This window comes from Microcaecilia unicolor, chromosome 10, assembly GCF_901765095.1.
Source record: "Microcaecilia unicolor chromosome 10, aMicUni1.1, whole genome shotgun sequence".
Taxonomy (NCBI): Eukaryota; Metazoa; Chordata; class Amphibia; order Gymnophiona; family Siphonopidae; genus Microcaecilia; species Microcaecilia unicolor.
Window position 1 is genome coordinate 5885191 of NC_044040.1, and position 18426 is coordinate 5903616.

At 44.2% G+C, this 18426-nt stretch overlaps 1 protein-coding gene across 1 annotated transcript in view; it reads left to right on the forward strand.

The window, feature by feature from the left end:
• The first annotated feature begins 4722 nt into the window (after positions 1-4722).
• PHYH (phytanoyl-CoA 2-hydroxylase) overlaps positions 4723-18426 on the forward strand; it is a 48434-nt gene continuing 34730 nt past the window's right edge. The window contains exon 1 of the mRNA XM_030215698.1: positions 4723-4866. Within this exon, the coding sequence (XP_030071558.1) occupies positions 4777-4866 (90 nt within the window). The 5' untranslated portion in view covers positions 4723-4776. The remainder of the gene's footprint in view (positions 4867-18426) is intronic.

Consider the following 18426-nt stretch of genomic DNA (forward strand, 5'->3'; position numbering starts at 1 on the left):
TCGGGAGACTCTACAGAGGCTGTTAGATCTTCATGCTATCTGTCCAGTCCCTCCTTCCGAGTACAGGCAAGGCCGGTATTCCATTTATTTTGTAGTTCCCAAAAAGGAAGACTCTTTTCGCCCTATATTGGACCTCAAGCCGGTCAATCGCGCTCTCAGAGTCACAAGTTTTCATATGGAGACCCTGCGATCAGTCATAGTCGTAGTGCGCCAGGGAGAGTATTTGACAGCCTTGGATCTCACAGAGGCTTATTTGCATATTCCCATTCGTCCGGCTCACCACAGGTTCTTGCGCTTCGCAATTCTAGGGCAGCATTACCAGTTTCGCGCTCTGCCCTTCGGTCTGGCGACGGCTCCCCGCACTTTCACCAAAGTTATGGTCGTGGTGGCTGCGGCCCTCAGGAAGGAAGGGATTCTTGTTCATCCATATCTAGACGACTGGTTAATCAGAGCAAAGTCTTATCAAGAGAGTTGTCGTGTCACAGAACGGGTGATGCAGTTCTTGCAGTCTCTAGGTTGGGTAGTAAATGTGTCAAAGAGTCGGTTGGTTCCTTCTCAATCTCTGGAGTATTTGGGCGTCACGTTCGACACGACACAAGGCCGAGTGTTTCTACCGCGGGCCAGGATTCTAAAACTCCAGTCTCAGATTCGGGCCTTTCTTCAACAGCAGCGTCCGTGTGCTCGAGATTATCTTCAGATTCTCGGATCCATGGCAGCCACCATAGAAGTAGTACCCTGGGCCAGACTCCATATGAGGCCTCTTCAGTGGTCTCTTCTATCGCGTTGGTCTGCTCAGAGGGAGTCACTATGGAGGCGTCTGCCTCTCCGCAACAGAGAGCGCAGCTCGCTGTTTTGGTGGCTGAGGATGAAGAATCTCACAGTAGGCATGCCTTTGGAATCTCCTCGCTGGATACCGTTAACAACAGATGCCAGTCTCCGAGGCTGGGGAGCACATTGCCTGGGGCAGTGGGCCCAGGGTCTTTGGTCTCAAATGGAAGCAGTTCAATCAATCAATTTGTTGGAGACCAGAGCGATCCGGTTGGCTCTGCTGCACTTCAGGGCTCTACTGATAGGCAAAGCGGTCAGAGTTCTTTCGGACAATGCCTCGGCAGTGGCCTATGTCAACCGTCAGGGGGGAACGAAATGTCGTCTCTTGTGTCGGGAGGCGGAGAGTCTCCTCGCCTGGGCAGAGATTCACCTCTCGGCCATTTCAGCATCGCATGTGGCCGGAGTGGAAAACGTTCAAGCCGACTTTCTCAGTCGCCACACTCTCGATCCCGGGGAGTGGTCTCTCAGCGATCAGGCGTTTCGGTTGATAGTGGAGCGCTGGGGCACTCCAGTTCTAGATCTGTTTGCATCCAATCTCAACACGAAAGTCCCTCGTTTCTTCAGTCGTCGAAAGGATGTAAGAGCGGCAGGGGTAGACGCTCTCTTGCAACAGTGGCCCTCCGACCTTCTTTACGCGTTCCCTCCGTGGCCGCTAATAGGCCGTCTCCTACAGATGATCGAGGATCACGGAAGACCGGTAATTTTGGTAGCTCCGGATTGGCCGCGGCGTCCTTGGTACGCGGATCTACAGCGTCTATTGGTGGCGCCTCCTCTTCGGCTACCAGTTTACAGGACGTTACTGGTTCAAGGGCCAGTTCCACATCCAGATCCGGGTCGATTTTGTCTTACGGCTTGGCTCTTGAACAAGCCCGTTTAGCTAAACGGGGTTTTTCAGGACCGGTGATTTCCACCATGCTGAGGTCTCGTCGGCGTTCCACTTCGCTGAACTATATTCGTACTTGGAGAATTTTTGAGGCCTGGTGTGCAGAGGCTGACATCCTTCCGTTTCGAGCATCTGTGCCTCAGATGTTGGATTTTCTACAGCGAGGGTTGGATAAAGGGCTGTCTCTTTCTTCTCTTAAGGTGCAGGCGGCAGCTCTTTCCTGCTTTAGAGGTCGGATTCGGAGTAAGTCTTTCTCCAGTCTTCCAGAGGTGATTCGTTTTTTAAAGGGAGTCAGCCTTCTTCGTCCTCCGGTAAGATCAGTCTTTCCATCTTTGGGATCTTAATCTGGTTCTTTCGACTCTCACGAAACCACCTTTTGAGCCTTTGCAAGCATGTTCGTTGAAGGATCTGACGCTCAAGACAGTGTTTTTGGTGGCTATTGCATCGGCTCGTAGGGTCTCAGAGTTGCAAGCTTTTTCATGCAGATCTCCTTTTCTGCAGTTTTCCAAGGAGAGAGTGGTTATTCGTCCGGTTCCCTCCTTTTTGCCTAAAGTGGTATCCCGTTTTCATCTGTCCCAGTCAGTGTTTCTTCCTGTTCTGGGATCGGCCTCCGGGACGCAGGAACAGCGACAGTTACATACTCTGGATGTTAAAAGAGTGCTTAAGCGGTATCTCGCAGTTACTGAGGATTTTCGACGCACGGACCGTCTTTTTATACTGTTGGCCGGTCACCGTAAGGGGTTTGGCGGCTTCTAAGCCCACATTGTCTAGGTGGATCAAGGACATGATAGGATCAGCCTACCTTTTGGCAGGTAAGGCTGTCCCGAACTCTGTTAAAGCTCATTCAACTAGGGGGCAAGCTGCGTCCTGGGCCGAGTGTTCATTGGTTCCTCCAGCGGAGATTTGTAAGGCAGCGACTTGGTCCTCTCTCCATTCGTTTTCTAAGCATTACAGGCTTGATGTGCAGTGTCGGCAGGAGGCGATTTTTGCGTCGCGAGTGATTTCAGCGGGTCTGCTGGGGTCCCTCCCGTAGGACTACTGCTTTGTTTCGTCCCATCAGTCCAATCCTGGGCCGGTCCGGAGGGATGCTAAGGAAGGAGAAATTAGACCTTACCTGCTAATTTGCTTTCCTTTAATCCCTCCGGACCGGCCCAGGCCCCGCCCGTGTTCTATATTTCTGTCTAAGTTTCTATGTTCAATTGTTGGTTGCAGAGCTGTTTTGTTTGCAAGTTTAAAAAAAAAAAAAAAAAAAGATGATGCATTTTCTATGCAGGCCATACCGCTGCTCTGGTTAGAGTACGTGGTGAGCCACAATGATTGGGCCATACCGATGCTCTGGTTAGGGTATTCGGTGAGCCACTGTGATAAGGCCATACCGCTGCTCTGGTTAGAGTACGTGGTGAGCCAGGATAGTCTGGCCATACCGATGCTCTGGTTAGGGTACTCGGTGAGCCATTATAATAAGGCCATACCGTTTCTCTGGGAAGAGTTGTCGGTGAGCCTTTGGTAGAGCACGTACTTACTAGTGCTCTCTGGCTGCTTGAATTCCTTGAGGCATATACTGTTTGTTCTTTCTGCTTTGTTATGAAAATACTGAGGCTAGGGTCACATGACCAGGGCTCCTATTGGCTCGCTAGAGTCAGAGTTTTTTTCTCAGTCTCCAACCTGCTGGTAGGCGTGCACAACCCATCAGTCCAATCCTGGGCCGGTCCGGAGGGATTAAAGGAAAGCAAATTAGCAGGTAAGGTCTAATTTCTCCTTTATTAAATATCACAATTCCTCATGTACAGCCACAAAAGAACCTTTTAGGATGGATAATGTTCACAATGAGCTCATTTTATTATCGATCAAAATAGAGATAAGCGTTTTCAGTTTTGACACAGTATAAGTCATCACAAGGACAAAATATAAGAAAACCAATGGGCTGCATTTGGGGCTTATAGCCCATTTATGTTTAAACAAAAGAGATCTGCATGAAACAAAATTATTTATTTTGACTTATAAAATCACTTGCCCCTGAAACATGTTCAAAACAGAATAATGTATTTGTATATTTAAAATGTAAATGTCTACAACACACATGACAATGTGATTCCATGTGCTCCAATGAAAGTAGAGTTTAATTGTGCTTCCATTTAATTTCAATATATTCCATCATCTTTACAACACCAGGCTTCCCAGGGCAGATTACAACAGTTAAGATGAACCCATCAGAAACAGGATATCCTCACTAAAATGTGGCCATCTCTCTTGTATAGAAGAACTGTGAAGAAAAAAAGAGCACAGTTTGTAATTGCTGTTTCTCTCAGCTGCAATATTTTTTGAAGCTGTTTTAGTGATATTCAGTTATTTCTTTTCTCCTCCACCTTGTAAGGCACAGCCTATCCAACTGATGCAACTTTAGACTTGTTCTAGAGATGGACCATAGCATCTGATTGTTATAACAGACAGCGGCCCTTTACCAGGAGAAAAAAAAAAAAATCTTTGCATGAATGTAACACGTGCTAGGGTGTCGCTAGAACCAGCCCCTCCAAATGACACACTTATAACAAATTACTACTCTACCTATGAAAAGTTATTATGTTATTATACATCCTCTATGTACATCTATATGTTGGAAAATATAAGTGAGATGAAATACAAATGCTGCCAACCAACGATAAAGAGCAACAACGTGGATGCAGCAGCTCATAGGTTTGCTTGCTTTGTTTTGAGTGTATGGCAATGACGGCTGCGCGGGGGGACTGGAAACCGAGATTAACCAACTTGGCTTCCTTGTTTACAATGGACTAGATAGGCTGACTTCCGCTCCTGTCTATTAAACCTCCATGGGGGGGGGGGGGGGGGGGGGGACGACCTTTGCCCCGCTTCCCCCTCCCGGGCTGAAGGTGCAGCTCTGTATGAGAGACTGTGGAGGACTTTCAAGTGTCTGGGGGGGGGGGGGGGGGGGGGGAGGGGTTAAGATGTCACGTGGGACACTGTAATTTGAGTTGGGGGAGGGGAAGGGAAGGTGGGTTTTGGACCTTCTCCCGGTGACGGTGTCAGTCTCTCCCTCTCCCTCCGCTATGCAGAGCCGGACCGAACCCGGGCCAGCGGTCGGGCGCCTCCGACTCCTCCTGGGGCACCTGAAGCCCAACAGTACCGGGACTGGACTGGTATCCTTTGCTGATCGACCCCCCCCCCCCCCCCCACCGTCCCCCTTCTGGGCAGCTGCGTCTCGGTGCCTGAGGCTATCGGGAGGGGGTGCGAGGGGTGCAGTGTTATTGGGGAGGGGGAGGGGTGCCGAGAGTCCCTGTGGGGGTCGGGGGCAGTAGCTGTGAATTTGTCAGATGGATAAGAGGGGAGAAGGGTTTTTGTGGGGGTTCATGGGGGTGACGAGGTGTAGGATATTTGGACCTTGTTTTAAATTAACTCCTCACAATGTAACCATAATTATGTTGTAACACATTGTACTTCCACTACTACAATGAATTGTAAGCCACAATGATAGGTGGGAAAATGTGGGATACAAATGCAATAAAATAAATAGGATGGATAAGAGGGGAGAAGGGTTTTGTGGGGATTCAGGGGTGAACAGCAGCATATTTCCCACTTTGAGAAAATTCTTTTCCAGTTCTAGGGTGTTTTAAAATCCTTCCTGTTCATATTAACCCCACACACAGAACATGCTGAACACTTGTAAAGACCTAATACAGTAGGAGAGATTTTTGTAGTGCTCTGTTCGTGGCAATGCTGTGATGGTACCAGCATGTCCCTATGTTTTCTTTCTCTTGAAAGTGAGGCCACATTTTGTATTATGCCAATGTTTTCTCATAATCTTGACATCATCATTGGACAAATGAGTCAATGGTAAAGTACATTTATTTATACCACCGCTCTATTCCATGTACTAGATGCTACTTTCTCATTCTTTTCTTTTTACTGGTTCAAGTAGCACCTCTGTCAATTACAGAAGCTCTCTGGAGACAATTTTTTTATACACTGCATTGAGTGTTGTTCTTGTTTGAATTTTTGTTTCAGTATTTTTTTTAACATGCACTTCCTGCTCAAGTTCTTTTACAGCATTGGCACGTTTTTTTTTTATTAAACCCCAGTTTTAGCCTGTTCTCAAGTTTTAGTTTCATATTTTAGTGTTGTGGCCACCCCCTCTCTATGGTATTTAAAGACTTTTATGGGTAGAAGCTTTTACTGACTATCAACTGCATGCTATTGGTGCAAAGAAGTTTTGGGGAGTGAGTGCAGCTATCTGTGCTCTTTATGTTTAAAGTTTAAAAAATATATATTCTTGGGTTCTTATTTTGTTTTTGTCTCTTAAGAGGCTGCTCTTATTGTATGCTTTCTCTTTTTAGTCTTTACCATCTAGGTGACATCTTATTTATATACTGAGTATGTATTACCTTTTATTTCAAACCAAAAATTGGGGAGCAAACCACAGAAATTCCACCACGAGGGCAAGTTTATTAAAAAAAAAAAAATGCAAAAAAACTAAAACATTGACTGACTGGTTTCTACATATTGCTGATTTGATAGTATTGACTCATGAAGCAGCCATGGTTTACGCTGAAACACAGGATTGTGTTAAGTAATTTTAGGTTTGTTTGGGTTTTTTTGCATTTTTTAATAAACTTACCCTTGTATTACAATTTCCAATTTTTCATTTTTTTTCTGTGACTTTTTGGGGTATCTTCTGCTTTTACCTTTTATTTCACCTCATTTAGGGCCCTGTTTCCTAAGCTGCGTTATAGGTGCGTTAACATTTTTAATGCACGTTAACCATGTACACACGTTAACTGTGTACGTGCCTATAATATTCCTATAGGTGCCTACATGGATAGCGCCTGCGCTAATTGTAGGCACTTTAAAAATGTTAACGTGCCTTGGTAAACAGGGCCCATAATTCTTATGTAACCTTTTTTATTAGGATTTATTTACCGCCTTTTTGAAGGAATTCACTCAAGGCAGTGCACACTAAAAATAAATCAAACATGAGCAATAGACAATTATAGCAGTAAAAATATTCAAATAACAATACAAAGTATGGCATAGTAAGGGGCAAAGGGAAATGGGACTTGATATACCACCTTGTGCCAGAGTCACAAGGAGCTGCAGTGGGAATCGAACTCAGTTCCCCAGGATCAAAGTCCTCTGCACTAACTATTAGGCCACTCCTCAGGATTCTGGAATCTTGCTATTCATTGGGGTTCTAAATGGAATGTTGCTACTCTTTGAGATTGTGCATGGAATCTTGTTAATGGGACTTGATATACTGCCTTTCTGAGGTTTTTGCAACTACATTGAAAGTGGTTTACATATATTCAGGTACTTATTCAGGGGCAATGGAGGGTTAAGTGACTTGCCCAGAATCACAAGGAGCTGCAGTGGGAATCGAACTCAGTTCCCCAGGATCAAAATCCACTGCACTAACCACTAGGCTACTCCTCCACTCATTCCACCAATAAGAGCCAACCTCATCAGTGATGTCACAATGGCTTGATTGCCTGATACTTGGCTCACTTTGGATATTGTGATGTCATAAGGGAAAGGGGGAAAGGGAACTGGGACTTGATATACCGCCTTTCTGTGTTTTTTGCAACTACATTCAAAGCAGTTTACATATATTCAGGTACTTCTTTTGTACCAGGGGCAATGGAGAGTTAAGTGACTTGCCCAGAGTCACAAGGAGCTGCAGTGGGAATCGAACCCAGTTCCTCAGAATCAGAGTCCACTGCACTAACCACTAGGCTACTCCTCCACTAGCAACATTCCATGTAGAAGCCTGCCCTTGCAGATCACCAATGCGGCCGCACAGGCTTCTGTTTCTGTGAGTCTGACGTCCTGCACATACATGCAGGACATCAGACTCACAGAAACAGAAGCCTGCGCAGCCTTCTACATGGAATGTTGCTAGTGGAATAGCAACATTCCATGTAGAATCTCCAGTAGTAGCAACATTCCATGTAGAATCTAGAAATAGGGAAAGGGAAGTGGGACTTGATATACCCCCTTTCTGAGGTTTTTGCAACTACATTTAAAATGGTTTACATAGTATATACAGGTACTTATTTTATACCTGTTGCAATGGAGGGTTAAGTGACTTGCCCACAGTCACAAGGAGCTGCAGTGGGAATCGAACCCAGTTCCCCAGGATCAAAGTCCACTGCACTAACCACTAGGCTAGTAGACTGCTTACAGTGCCAACACAATACATAATAGAACATTTTAATTGACAGTGTAGGGTATAAGCAAAGATGGAACATATAGGGGGTTGTTTACTAAAGGTTAGCTTGACCCCACCGGAATACAATGGGCCCAGCTTCAGATAACTGGAGCTAAGCTTTAGTAAACAACCCCCATAGATAGGTAAGAGTAAGAGGAGTTAGAAAGTAAGGTGACTAATTTAAAAAAAGTTGCATATGAGGTGAGAGAGATGGTTAAAAATTATCTCAGCTAGGGGAGGAGCCAGTAAACATGTCCTGCTGCAGTATGTGCAGCCCAGGTCACTCCTTGTGTGTGAGACTAACAAGTTAACTTCTTCTTTGCATTCTAATATTAGTGCTCCCAGCTTTTATATGTATCATTATTAGTCTGTGGTGGTATTTATTTATTTAAGTGGTGCTTGTTTTGTTTTTTTTTAATATGTTTAGTTTTTATAATTTGATACTAGCACTGGTTTTGTGTATTTGATAGCAGTTTTAATAGCCCCTGATGCAGCCCCAGAAGGGGAGAGACATGGCCATGTCGGGCTACTCTTTAGTTTGTTAAGAATAAATATTTCTGAGAGGAAGTGACGTCACGGGAGCAATGGCAGCATAAATGCTGAGCTCCTGCCTGCCCATAGCAAAAATAGAAAGATTCCCTACCATAATCAAAAATTAAAAAACATCTACCGGAGGGGGCAAAGCCTCTGACAGTGCAGGTAAAAGGAAATTGGCGCTGATCCACTGCCAGTAGCGAACTGCGGAGTTTTGCCCCGGGCGCTACGGAGAGGTGGAGGAGCGACGGAGGGTGAAATATCCATTGGCTCCGTGTTAAGCAGGCGAACAGAGCGCGGGAGAACAGACCCATCAGCACGAGTGCAAAGCCTCTGACAGTGCAGGTAAAAGGAAATCGGCGCCGATCCACTGCCAGTAGCGAACTGAGAAGTTTTGCCCCGGGCGCTACGGAGAGGTGGAGGAGCGACGGAGGGAGAAATACCCATCGGCTCCACGTTAAGCAGGCGAAAAGAGCGCGGGAGAGCAGACCCATCAGCACGAGTGGAAAACAAAAAATAAAATAGCAACAGGGGAGAAAACAGAAGCGATGGAGTCCAGCGCTACGACGCCAAGCCTCTCCCAATTCGCATATGCGGGAGCCACGAGGCAGAACAATATGGCGGCCAGTGGAGAGGAAATTGCAGCAAGCGGGGACCGAAAACGCAATCCCTCTACCGAAGATATGTTCCCGACGCCAGAACAAATGAATCAAGAGGAGGAATCCCTCCCAGAACTAAGAACTTTGCTGAATGAAATTCGCACTGATTTAAAAGCTATGCGAGCTGACTTAGCTAAGATGGGGGCAGATCTCAGAAGTGAAATCAAAGAACTTGGGCACAGAGTGGAGGAAACAGAGACTAGACTGGAGGAACAGGGGGAGAACATGGGGGCCCTGGACCGGAGAGTTCAAGATATAGACCTGGGGCAAGAAGCACTAGCTGACAAGATTGAAGATTTGGAGAATCGCAGCCGGCGGAACAACCTCAGATTTCGGGGGTTACCGGAGTCACCCACTTACCAAGAAACGGAAAAGGTGGTACAACAGATAGTATGTGCATTGGTGGCAACTTCCGAACAGCCCCTGGAGCCCGAGCAAGTGCTATTGGACAGAGCTCATAGAGCCCTTGGGGCCACAAGAAACAACCTTCCCAAAGATTTGATCGCCTGCTTCCGGGATTATAAGCTCAAGGAGAGAGTTCTCCAAGCAGCACGCCAAAAGCAAGATTTTAAATGGGACACATACAAAATCGAGATATATCAGGACCTGGCGGCGGCAACACTGAGGAGAAGAGCAGACCTGAAACCAGTCACCAGGAGATTAAGGGAGATGGGGCTTCAGTACAGATGGAGGCACCCATTTGCCCTGGTATTCTATAAAGATGGGAGACAACATCAGATAAAAACGCTAGCAGAAGCACGGGAGCTGCTGCCCGAAGATATTCCAGCAACAGCATCCACGGATGTGGAAACGAGGCGCTCTCAGACGAACATGAGAAATTATCCGAAGTGGCAGCGAGTAGGCCGCAAACGCCTGCAACGCCAGCAATCAGCTGGACGCCTCACTTGAACACAAATGCCAAGGGTAATGTCAAGGACTGACATATTCAGTGGTTGATATGGTTAGAGATAAGGCTCTGTTTGGGGGAGTATAGCATATAAGGGGAAATGGGGATTCTGGAAGATCAAACGGGGGGAGGGAGGCAAGTAGGTAAGGGGAAAGAGCAAAGGGAAATGTTAGAAATACATAAGGATTGGAGAGGGGGAATCTAAAATGGTAATTTCTAATTAGAGATGGGCAAAGGGGATCACTTCCTCTCTACAAAGCACCGTTTTTATTTTGAGATGAAACGGGTGCTCTGGATTTGGGAAAGGAAGATGGGGGGGGGGGGGGGGAAGTTCAGAGGGGGGAACGGGGGGAAGATAAACCTTAGGGGTATATTACAAGATGGGGGGGGAGGGAAAAAAGGGGGACAGGATGTTATGATGTTACAGTATGGTGATAAATATGTTGAAGGTTTATTATTACAAGTTGTAAAATGTTTAAATGTATAACACTAAATGTAAGAGGCCTCAATACACCGCAGAAGCGTAGACAGGTGTTTAGAGAATTGACCCGACAAAAGTCGGATGTTGTGTTTCTCCAGGAGACCCATCTGAGAAGAAATCATGAACACCTGATGAAACATAAGAGATATCCCACTGTCCAATGTGCTTCCAATAGGGCGAATAAAAAAACGCAGGGAGTCCTGATAGCTTTGTCGGGATCCCTCCCATGGCAAGTACATACTACAGTGAAAGATAAAATGGGACGATATATATTGATGACAGTGTCACTATATAATAAGCATTATACTCTAGTGTGCATGTATGCCCCTAACGTGGGGCAGAGAGAATTTTTAGATACAGTGGAAAAGGTGATACAGGAAAATATACAAGGAGAATTGTTGGTGGGAGGTGATCTTAATCTCACGATAGATCCTAAATTGGACAACTCAGGAGGGAGAGTAGAATATGCAAAAACAGATAGGAAAGCCCTCATAAGGTGGATGGCCCGATGGGACCTAGTAGACATATGGAGAGAGAGACATGGGACAGAGAGAGATTACTCCTTTTTCTCTCCCAAACATAATACCTATTCACGAATTGATTACTGGCTAGGAGGCAGAGGGATGAGAAATGATATCAAATTAGTGGAGATAGAACAATGTAGCTGGTCTGATCACTCGATGGTGCTATTGGAGGTGATGGGAGAGGGAGGGAAGACAAAGAAGAGAAGATGGCGCCTAAATGAAACACTTTTGATGGACCCACAGAGTGCCCTAGAAATAGAAAACAATATAAGAGAATACATACAGTTCAATGATACTGAAGAGGTTAAACCGACAAGTTTATGGGAGGGCCTGAAAGTAGTTATTAGGGGCCAATGTATAGCGAAGCAAGCATATATCAATAAGAAAAAAGCGGAGGCAGAAACCAATTTACGGAAACAAATAACGAAACTAGAGAACATGCATAAGAAAGACCCAACAGATAGTAAAAAAACAGAAGAAATACGCCAACTTAAAGCTCAACTTAATGAAATACAACTGGCGGATATAGCCGGACAGTTAGAACAAGTACAGCAGGAGTACTATGAATTTGGAAATAAAACAAGCAGATTACTGGCTAATAAGCTTAAAAAGCAGGCACAGCGCAATTATATACAGGGCATACACAGCCCCTCAGGGGAGCTAATAACACAAACAGAGGAAATGGCAGGGGTATTTTGGGATTTCTATAATCAGCTATATCAAGCAGAACAAGATACATCAAGGGAGGACATGGAACAATACGTGCGGGACCTGGAGATGATTAGAGTCACGGGAAGGGAGCAGGAAGCGCTGTCAAAGGCCATAACATTAGAAGAGATAGAAGAAGCAATAGCAGATTTGCCAAACAACAAATCCCCCGGGCCGGATGGCTTCCCTTCTAGATTTTATAAAAGGTTTGCAAAAATACTAGCCCCAGTACTACTGAAAGCTATTGCTGCCTTCGAGGAGGCACAGGAGCTGCCATACTCATGGAGGATGGCTGAAGTGACCATACTCCTAAAGCCAGGTAAAGACCCGCTACAGTGTGGCTCCTACCGGCCAATATCTCTCCTGAACACGGACTATAAGATTTTTACTAAAATAATGGCACGCCGCCTACAGGAGGTAATGCCACGATTAATACATGAAGACCAGACTGGCTTCATTAGGGGTCGTCAAACACATGATAATACTAGGACACTGTTACATATCATACAACAAATACAGGATGACAAAACACCAACAATAATATTCTCAGTCGATGCTGAAAAGGCATTTGATCGTGTAGATTGGGAGTTTCTATTTACAGTAATACGTCAGATAGGTATAGAGGGACGATTTATGACATGGCTGCGCCTATTATACACGAAACCGATGGCGGTATTAAAGATAAATGGGACACATACTAACATACTAGAGCTGCACAGAGGAACAAGGCAAGGATGTGCAATTTCCCCATTATTATTCGCAATATCAATCGAACCACTAGCGAGGATAATACGGACACACAAAGATATAAGGGGAGTAGTACGGGGGCAAAGGGAACATAAAATAATGCTTTTTGCCGATGACGTTCTCCTGACATTAACCCATCCATCACAATCAATACAAGAGATAATGGAGGTGATGACAAACTATGGAAGGGTCTCAGGATTTAAAATTAACATAAATAAATCAGAAATATTAAATCTCTCGGCATCACCTAGGGAAATACAAGAGATAACAGATAAGTTTCCGTTCACATGGGCAAATAAGTCAATTCGCTATCTAGGGATACAGATTACACCGGAAATAGGGGGATTATATCAAGCAAATTATCCCAAAAAAATCAAAGAACTGTTTGAGGAAGTGGACAGATGGGAAGGACTTACTATATCATGGCTGGGAAGAATCCATGCTATAAAAATGATACTCTTACCAAAGATATTATACCTGTTCATGGCCATCCCAATACCTATCCCACAAAAGTTCTTCCAACAATTAAATAGGAAAATGTTTGCCTACATCTGGAGGAAGCGACCCCCCAGGGTAAATAGGGATATGATGTTCCAGCTGCCCGTGGAAGGGGGAATGGGAGTACCAAATTTCCACCTATATTATCAGGCAGCCCAACTAAGAGTATTAGCGGAATGGACTCCTAGAAATAATAAAAAATGGCTACATTGGGAACGTTCATGGTTGAGTACCCGCTATATAGGAGATATACTTTGGAGGAAGGGGACTGAAATTATGTCTCTAACTAAAAGGGTGCCGGTGGGGATTGGCCTCTTACTGGAGACATGGTTACGGATACGACGAAAAGTGTTTCCGGAGAGGAGATATTTTTTACAAATGGCTATATGTGGGGCTCCGGGGTTTCCGTTAGGAGAATCAGATAGTGTATATAAAAATTGGGCCCGTAAGGGATTATACATGTTAGGCCAGATATGGAACAATGGAGAAATTAAAAATTTTGAAGAATTAAAAGAGGAATATGAGTTGGAAGAAAGGGATATGGCATATTATCATAGCCTGCGGAACTATATAAAAAGACGGGCAGGGGAAGAGCTGGAACTTACAGAAACAGGGTTAGAAAGGGCAATTAAGGGAGGAGGGGGCAAAGGGGGAGTGTCACGATTATATAAGGCACTATTAAAAATGTCCAGCCCTCAAGATCACTATATGAGAAGGTGGGAGGGGGCCTTACAACAAACCTTTACAAGAGAATGCTGGATGAGGGGACTTAGATATTTATTGAAGGCCTCTATCACTCAGTCAGTGGCTGAGAATGGTTATAAAATATGGTACTGGTGGTACTATACACCGGATAGACTGCAAAAAATATACCATAAGATATCACCGAACTGCTGGAGGGAATGTGGTAATAGAGGTACATTTATGCATATATGGTGGGAATGTCCCAAGATACAGGCATTTTGGACTCAAATTCGAGCAATGGTATACCAAATCACAAAGATAGAATATCCAAATCAGGCGGAATACTGTCTTTTACACTTCCGACCGGGAAGATGTAAGATACACCAACATAAAATGGCTAGCCAGATTTTTGCAGCAGCCAAAATGACAGTGGCAAGGGCATGGAAGCAGATAGAGGTACCACATATTCAAGTAGTAAAGCATAAACTTGATTATCTGCATCAGATGGCGAAACTGACCGCATTGAGAAAAGGCCAATTACATAGGTTTCAACAAATTTGGCAACCTTATGAACAGATGAAAGAAACATGTAAATCACCACATTAAGAAAGGGGAGGGGGGGAGGAAGGGGGGAAGGATTGTTAAGAGTTTATTTGCAAATATTGTTATAGAAGAAGAGATAAATATACTACACATATGGTGAGCGTTGCAAATATGTGGAGATGTATTTAACATGTTAAAATATAATAAAGAAATTAAAAAAAAAGAATAAATATTTCTGTGAAGATCGGTTCTTTTGATCTGCTCTTTTTTTTTCCAGCCCCAACACTAGGAGTAGCCTAGTGGTTAGTGCAGCGGATCCTGGTGAACTGGGTTCAATTCCCACTGCAGCTCCTTGTGACTCTGGGCAAGTCACTTAACCCCCCCCCCCCCCCCCCCATTGCCCCAGGTACAAATAAGTATGTAAATCGATTTGAATGTAGTTGCAAAAACCTCAGAAAGGGGGTGTGTCAAGTCCAAGTTCCCTTTCCCTTTCTAGCCTGCCAGAATGGGTAATTGTATTGTGCTTGGCAACCCAGTCATTTTGAAATGTTGGTACTATGAAACGGAGTTTTATGGTTGCCTGCAGGGGTGTTACGGGGAAAGGGGTAGTGAGGTTGGAGAGCGGTGCTTGAGGTGGACGATGGATGAGTGAGTGTTCATGCAGGGGAGTGTGAGAGGTATGGGATGGATGATGGGGAGAGGTTTACTTGAGGGGACTGAAGAAGTGTCTGAGGTGCGGGATAAATGAGGAAAGAGGATTGTTTAGTGTGGCTGGTGGGGGTCTGTGTGGAGTGAGATTGATGACAGCGGTTGTTAATGTAGGGGCTGCTGTAAGGTGTAAGATGAATGAGAGGGGTTATTCTGGGTATCTATGGTGGTGTCTGTGAATGGGATGGATTTAGAGGTGAACGCCAGTAGTGTACTCAACACCTTCATGCCTTCATCGATCATAGGCAAAGAAATCTTTTCAATTACAGTCTGTGATAAGGTACAGTTTTCAAAAAAAGTTTTGTTTTTCTTAAAGCAACTTAACTGAAGTGTGTGTCAAGACAACAGAACGCTATCCAGGTCCAATGATGGCCATCGTTTCATCAGTCTGCCTCAGGAACTACAGGAGTGTTTCACAAAAAAAGTGAAAAACATTTCTATCATATATCAAAATTAAAAATAAAGATAATCACACATCAAACAGCTTACAAGCAAAAGGTGCTATTCATTTCAGACTGACAAAGATGGCGGCTGACATTATATAAAACGCCCTTAATTGAAATCATCCAATCACCCTTTTAGTTCTACCTTTCTTCATTAGCCAATCAGGAGCGAGGAGTCTTTGCGATAAACTACTACAAACATATATTTTTATATTTTGAAACTGCTCCGTGCATTTTAGAAATGCAAATTTGCTCTTGGAAAAAAAAAACAAAGTACTCTCAGAAAACAAATTGTTTTCCTCCAGAAATTCTGAACAGAAATGGAAAAATTTGACCCTTCTATTTAACCCTTGCGGTTCTATTAACTGTAATTGATGGGTCCATTTCTGTTCCCATTGAATTAATTTTACGTTTACAATCCCCATCTCAAACTAAAGGGGGGGAGGGGCACATGCTCCATGACAACAGCAGTGCAAGGCAAATTTCATGTCCATGCAGTTAGGGGAGCTACCTTGCAAAATTGCTGAGATGGAAGAAGCCAGTGGCTTGCAAATCAGAAGGAAAAATCTCGTCAATCTCGTCCAGTCACCAGATCTCAGCGGGGGCTGACTCAGCGACGTGATCCCTTTCGGTCTAGGGTAGAATTCGACTGCTTCATGACGATTTTGTTTGTGGATAAGAATAGGGATTCCGGTTCAAAACTTACTATGGAGATCAAGTTATTATTATTATTTATTGCATTTGTATCCCACATTTTCCCACCTCTTTGCAGGCTCAATGTGGCTTACAATACATCGTGGATAGTGGAAATAAGAAGAGAATAGACATTTGGTGTTACAGAAGGATTTGTTAAGGTAATTTGGTCCTGTTTTCTTCAGCATCACTTACTGCATAAGTTAAAACCAACGTTCTCATTGTATGATTTTCAGGGTGTTCTGCAAAGTATAGTTCTGTCAGAACTGGACTATTTTATATCTTATCTGAGGCCAGGATGAGGGTTTTGCAGATCGTTCAGAATGTAGCGGCAAAACTTGTTTACAGGTGTTTCAAAGTTTGTTCATGTATCACCAACTCTGAAATGTTGTCATTGGCTGCCAGTGCAATATAGAGTTCAGTACAAGGTGTTATCTGTTGTACACCAAGTTCTGCATTAATCTGCACCTTTGTACCCGAAGGAGACGATGTGTGTTTACCAGCCAGCAAGAGTATTGAGATCAGAGGCCGCTATGCGCAGGAGTTCAGATGTGGAACGCACTTGCAACGCACTAGTACATAAATGTATCTGACCTGGAATTCAAGAAGCTGCTGGAGAATAATTCTTTTGTGGAAGACTTTTTGTAAGGGTGGCTGTGTTTAGGCTGGGACGGAAGGAGTAGCTCTGATAGATTTCTAAATTGTAGGGTATTTGTGCTGTGTGTGATTTTATGGTTTTAGGGGTCCTTTTAGAAAGGCGTGCTGAAAAATGGCCTGCGGTAGTGTAGGTGCGGGTTTTGGGCATGGGCAGAATCATTTTTCAGCACGCCTATTAAAAAAAAAAGGCCCTTTTTTTTTTTGCCAAAAATGGACGTGCGGCAAAATCAAAATTGTCGCGCATCCATTTTGGGTCTGCGACCTTACCGCTAGCCATAGACCTAGCGGTAAAGAATTTGGGCAGTAATGACCTATGCACAACAGCAAATAACAAAATATTTTCCAGACGCGTGCCAAAATTGAAATTACCGCAAGAGTCACGCGGTAACCGGGCAGTAACTCCAATTTGGTTCGCGCGTAGGCACCTACGTGGCTTAGTAAAAGGGGTCCTAAGTTTGTGTATGTTGACTTGGAAATCGCTTAGGTTGTAGGCGGTGTATACATTTTAAAAATAATAATAATAAATACATCAAGATGGTGTCTGCTTACCTCTCCCATCGCATATGCTCTGGTGGATTCTCCTCCAGTATCAGTTGGTGTACCTCAGGGTTCTTTCTTGGGACCTCTTCTTTTCTCCATCTATATGGACATTGCTGCCTGGATGTCTCACTTCCATCTGAAAGTAAACACGGCCAAGACTGTGCTTCTTACCTTTCCCTCCCTAAACACACCTCTCCTCTTCCCCCATTCTCTGTCTCTGGATAACACTCTCATCCTCCCTGTCTCATCAGCTTGTAACCTTGGGGTCATCTTCGACTCCTCTCATTCTTTCTCTGCACATATCGAACGGACTACTAAAATCTGTCATTTCTTTCTCTATAATATCACCAAGATTCGTTTCCTTCCTTCCTTTTCGTTTGCTTGTAAGTTGTTTGAAGTGTGATTCTTTTTTATTTTTCACGTTTTTGTACAGCTCAGTTCTGTGGTTCCTGAGGCAGATTTTCAAAATATTGGCCACCGTTGGACCTGATAGTGCTCTGTTGCTGTGACATAGACTTTGGTCAAGTTACTTTACGGAAAACAAAAATGTTTTTGAAAAGTTGCACCTTATTATCACAGATTGTAATTGAAAAGGAATGTTTATTTTGCCTGTGATCGATTATGTGCATGGAGGTTTTGAGTGCACTTGGTGTTCTGAGGCTTTTCCTACTCCCTTTGATTTATTTGTGACATTTATTGTGAAGTGCAAAAACAATAAAAAAAATACAAATTTCTCACCATTTTGAACAGTATGGTAGAGGCGTTTGTGACGTGGGTTGGATGAGGTTTATGTGCGACGCAGAGGAGATAGGCAGGGTGTCTGTAAGTAGGATGGAGGTGGGGATATCTGTGAGGTGTGAGGATGGATGAGAGTGTTTATGGACATGGAGTGAGGGCCTATGTGGGGTGTCGCTGAATAGGATACAGATGGGAGTATATGTGGAGGTAGAGATACCAGTGTAGATATTGGGGAAGCTTAGTACATCAAATACAGATCTTCCTGACATAAAAGAGACCAGTATGATGCTTAGGAGTGGCTGAAAGGGTAAGGGCAGAAAGATTAGCATTCAAAAACATACAAGGAACCTCGGATAGAGGAACACAGGAAAGAATATCTGGGAAAGCTAAAACAGGAGGGAAAGTAGTCAGGATAGCAAAAGCATGAGTGGAAG